The following is a 5000-nucleotide window of genomic DNA, read 5'->3' on the forward strand; positions in this document are numbered from 1 at the left end:
AAGATGTCAAAAAAAGAGGAGACGTTGATGTGGAAGGACCTCAGGAAATGTTTGTGTGTGTCAGTACGTTTAAAAATTCATTGTACATTGGCCAGCAGCAAGGCAGAGCGAGCTTTTCTTGACAAACGTTGCAAACATTCCACTCTATGGCCCCACAGTTCACACGTGCTAATATAACCTGAATGACCCTTTCCCCAGATTTCCACCTGTAAGTGAACAGGCTGATACCGGAACCCCGGTGGGAGTCATTGTGGCGGCTGCTGTCAATCAGACTATTGTGTACTCCATCACTGAAGGCAACGAGGGAGGTGAGTTTACTATGAGCTGTGTGTAAGCAGAGAGCTCCACTGCTGTGGACTCCGCTGGCTTTTCTGCCTGCCTTCTGATTCTGATAATGAAAGTCTGAGTCTATCCGATAAATTTGTTTACAGTGACTACTTGCAAAGAGCTGTAATGTTGTTGTTTTTTTATCTCATACTGCATGCTAGTATAATCACAGTTGTACTCCGTGATAATTGCGTCGTTGATCAAAGTTCTCCACTTAAATGTCCCTGTGGCTCCTTTTCTGCTCAGATAAGGGGATGAGAGTGAGGGTTCCAAAACCATCCTTGGACTGAATGGGCTGTGCTATTTTCTATTTCAATTGAAAACTGTTTTTTCCATATTCTTCATATTACCTTTATACTTAATAAAAAAATAAATAAAATAAAAGAGACGCTATTGGATGAGAAAAAAATGTGCATTTCAATATGAAATGTTACAGAATCTCTATATATTTTGATTTAAATGAGTGGCCTTAAGGTTTAGAATGCTGAAAACCCTTTCTGACATATGTAGTTTTACAGAATCGTCCTATCCGGCGACTGGATTCCAAAATTGTGAGGATCAAAAAGGATCAACAACATTTACATTCCATCAAAAATGTGTTTTATATTTTAATTTATTTAAGACAATTCAGGCCCTTTGACAAATATAGTTCAAGATATACATATATATTAGAAGGAATATACTGAAAATATACTTTTTTGAAGTGCACATACTGAGATGCTTTATGGCACGTTTGTCCATAATAGGGTTGTTAAAACAAGCCAAATATACCGTTGATATGGAGACAGTTCTTTAGTTCTATGAAATTCAAATGACCTAAAATGACTCAACGTCTCTTTACTTGTTAACCCTGCGCTCAAGAAGCTCTACAATTAAAACAAACTAAAGATTTTTCGAAAAGTCTCACCAATCAATATTTCTTTTTTTTTCTTTTGTCCACTCTCAACCTGAATCTTCCATTGTTTTTTGCCTCCTGTGCTTCCAGGCGAGTTCTGGTTAAACGAAACCACAGGGGAAATCTTCACAGCCAGAGCTCTGGACTATGAGGCCAATTCTTCTTTCGTTCTGAAGGTCGAAGCAGACTCCATGAGAGTGGTGGCGTCCAACCTTCGAGCTCCATCAAAGAGTAAGTGTTTGTGCCCCGGATCTTTCTTTGTTACATATACTAAGGTAGACTCTTTCCTCTTTCCATTTACACTCATGCTTTTACCGGATGTCTTTGCAACGTTTACCTTATATTTTAGCTCAAATATAATATGTACTATCAGGATATGTGACATTTTTGAAAAAGAATTACTGTAGCTTTAGAGCAGGGGTTCCAAAAAAGAGATCTGGATCTAGCAGTTGATCGCAAAGGGACTGCTGGAAGATCGTTAGCAATTAAATATATAAAAATATATATTAAATATATATAAATATATATAAAAATATATAAATATATATATATATAGTTTATATATGTTTATATACAGTTTATATATAGTTTATATAGACCATATATTGTAGGAATCTAATCATACTGTGCCAGAGAGAAACGCATGTATAATGCATGTATAATAAAAAATGTATAGTTTACATAAGTGTATATACTGTATATTTTACATTTACATGCACTGTACAGTACATGTACTGCAGGTAGATCACTGAAGCCTTTTGAATAGTGGCTCCCATGTCAAAAAAAAGTGTGGACACCCCTGCTCTAGAGGTGATGTCACTGAAGTCAGTAGTGACCTTTAAGTCAGACATAAGTTAGCGTTTAGCTTAAAATGCCTCCAATTTTTTGTGTAAGTCACGTTCTAAACCCTGGCTGGTGAAAAGTAAGGTTAAATAGTTCTGACCTGCACAAATTACTATTCTGTCAACATCGCCATAGTTTATTAAAGAAAAACCTGATATATAGCAATATTATAAAGAAGAAAGCTAAAAGGCAGAATATAGCTAAAATCAGCCTGAGTACGGTTGGCACCTGATAAAATTATGAAAGCTAAAAGGTAGAATATAGCTAGAATCAGCCAGAGTACGGTTGGCACCTGATAAAATTATTGATATTCGAAATGCCCCCAAAACAAGTCTTCAGCAGGGAAGTTTTTTTTTTAATAAAAAAGTTTAGCCAGGCTAATCCAGGCCAGGCTAATCAGTGCCAACTCTGAGTGCCGGAGCGTCTTCAGACAATGCTGCTGGCAGCTGTGCTTTCAAAATTAATTTTCTTGAGTTCGGGAAAATCAGCGAAAAGAACTTTTTTTACTGATTTAAATAAATTCTATCTATCTGAGTCTCCTTCTTTCTGCTTTGCATTTAATGAAGCAAAGAAATAAGCACAGCAACAGTTTTAATTTAGTTTTCTGACTCAAAGGAAGGGTTGGAAGTTTTAAGATGTAAATAAAAAGTTTGCATCATTTTTTTTTCATCGTTTATTTTTTTCAGAACCATGGAATTAGCTCTTTTTATTCTGCAAAAGTTTGATGTGGATGTGGTTCTGTACTCTGTTATTAGCCACACAAAGACTTTATGCGGTGCGAGCCAAGTTGCAATCACTGAGAATTTCAAAGGCTTGATTGGCCCAGTGTGCTGTCTGCTGAATAAGTAGTCTGTTTTAATTGAAATAGTTATCTGAAATTGTTTTTGTTTTTTTGTCTTGGTGTTGGGATCACACCAGTTTGTTATGGTGCATTTCGACTCAATACAAAGAATTCTCTCCACCTATTTAACTGGTGTAAATAGTGTTTAAGGTGTGAAAGTAACAAACATGGCACTCACTTTTTATTTTTATTTTTTTGCTGCTCACTGGATTCTTTTCTATGTCTCAGCATTGTCTGGAAACCCAGGAGATGGTGCAAAGTCCCAGTAGATCAGCAGTTTGTAAAATACCCAGGGCAGCCTGTTAGACTCCACAAATCATGTCACGTTCAAAGTCACTTTAATACATTTTTCTTCTCTCTTTTTGGATTCTTACTTTGGACCATGGTATATCCCATTTCCTATACCACTATACATACATACATACATATATATATATATACACATTTGTGAAAATACTTTGATAACTGTTTCAGAGTAACTCTTATGTTAGATCAATGTCTGACAGGCAAATGGGATACAACAAAAACTACTAAACTGGAAGATTTTTCTGATATTTCTATCGTAGATTAAACCATTTTTGCAAGCGGTGTTTCCTTGAATATTTCCTGTTTTGTATAATTCCAAAGACGTTTTTAGCACCCCCTTGCTCCTTTGTCTCTTCTAATGAAAAAAAGTTTCTTTTAAAATGCCCTGTTTCAGTTTAGGCTCTCAGTTTTGGGAAAAGGACGAAGAAACATGGAGCTAAATCAAATCCTGTTGTAAAGCTGTGATTTGAAATGATTTTAACAGATTGTAATTTTTTGTTAATTTAAAAAATGTATATTTTTTAAATTAACAAAAAAGAGTTAAAAAACATAACAATAAAACCCATCACAGTTTCTGACATTTCTTAAAAATCTGTCTTAGAATTTATTGAACAACCTGTACTTGTTGATATGTTCAGTATTCAGATGGAACTAAAGACAAAAAAACCCTATTTAATTTAGTGACACTGGAACTACTGGGCTTCGTGACAGAATCATCAGGTTCCACCTGTTGACGTCACACGTGATTGTTCAGTCAAACACACACACCTGCAGCTCATCAGACACACACGCCCACACACAGAAACAGCCACCCTGGGGAGTAACAGCTTCTCACTATGACACCAGACCATGAAAGTCTAAACTAAAATCACAGTCAACTCAAAGGAGACACAACACGGCACTGAGCCTTATTAACAACAGATGTCACGACGCCCCTGTTTAAAATATCACATCTTTTCTATCACAGATTCAAGTATTAAACATCTTTTACTTTATATTACCATTTAAACAGTTTTGACTAAAAATGTTCATATTGACTTTTATAAACATTGAAAAAAGGTTTTAAGGTCATTCACACACACTTTCATTGTGATGCACTTCCAGATTCCGTGGCATTGATCTGTCAGAAGAGTGTGGGAAATCCTGGGACAAGTGTGTCACAGAGCATCATGGTGGGCGTGAGGGGGGGGCAAAGGTCAGCGAGACACATGGCTCCAAAGGAATGTGGTGGAAGAAAAATCCCTTATAATCCGGAAAATACAGTAATGTTATTATTATTATTATTATTATTATTATTATTATTATTAAAAATAAGTTACATGTGGAATTAATGAGGCTTAGCGTTAAGAATAGTCCTAGCAGCAAAATTGAAAAGGACTATTTTGAGAGACTATATGATGTATGGCAGTGATCATCAACTGGCAGCCTGTGGGCCAAATCATCTGATCAGGCCAGGAACTAGATTTTGAAAATCAAAGAGAAAATATCGTGTGGTGCTCACTATAAAGCATCTTAAAAAAAAAACAACAACTGAGACTTAAATAACTATCGGTGATCCCCACCATTTATGACTCTTGAAAATGTGATTTTTAGCTCATTTATTTGAGTGGCCCTCCAACATTTAAAGTTGGCTACCCCGTGTATGGGCTGGACATGGCAGGGTTCAACAAGTTCACAGCATAAGAGAACCCAGATCAGAGGAGCTGCTACAGTCGTGGGGAGTTTTTGATGTTTTCTGAAGAGACATGGTGAATATTTTAGGATTTTGGAGATAGAGTTACCGTGCCA

At 36.2% G+C, this 5000-nt stretch overlaps 1 protein-coding gene across 1 annotated transcript in view; it reads left to right on the forward strand.

Annotated features, from left to right (window-relative positions):
• The window catches only part of LOC103381419 (protocadherin-15-like), a 135439-nt gene that overhangs the window by 113564 nt on the left and 16875 nt on the right, over positions 1–5000 (forward strand). The window contains 2 exon segments of the mRNA XM_025057291.1: positions 199–308; positions 1313–1453. Coding sequence (XP_024913059.1) covers positions 199–308; positions 1313–1453 — 251 coding nt within the window.

This window comes from Cynoglossus semilaevis, chromosome 8 (genome assembly GCF_000523025.1).
Source record: "Cynoglossus semilaevis isolate Cse_v1.0 chromosome 8, Cse_v1.0, whole genome shotgun sequence".
In the NCBI taxonomy this organism is placed as follows: domain Eukaryota; kingdom Metazoa; phylum Chordata; class Actinopteri; order Pleuronectiformes; family Cynoglossidae; genus Cynoglossus; species Cynoglossus semilaevis.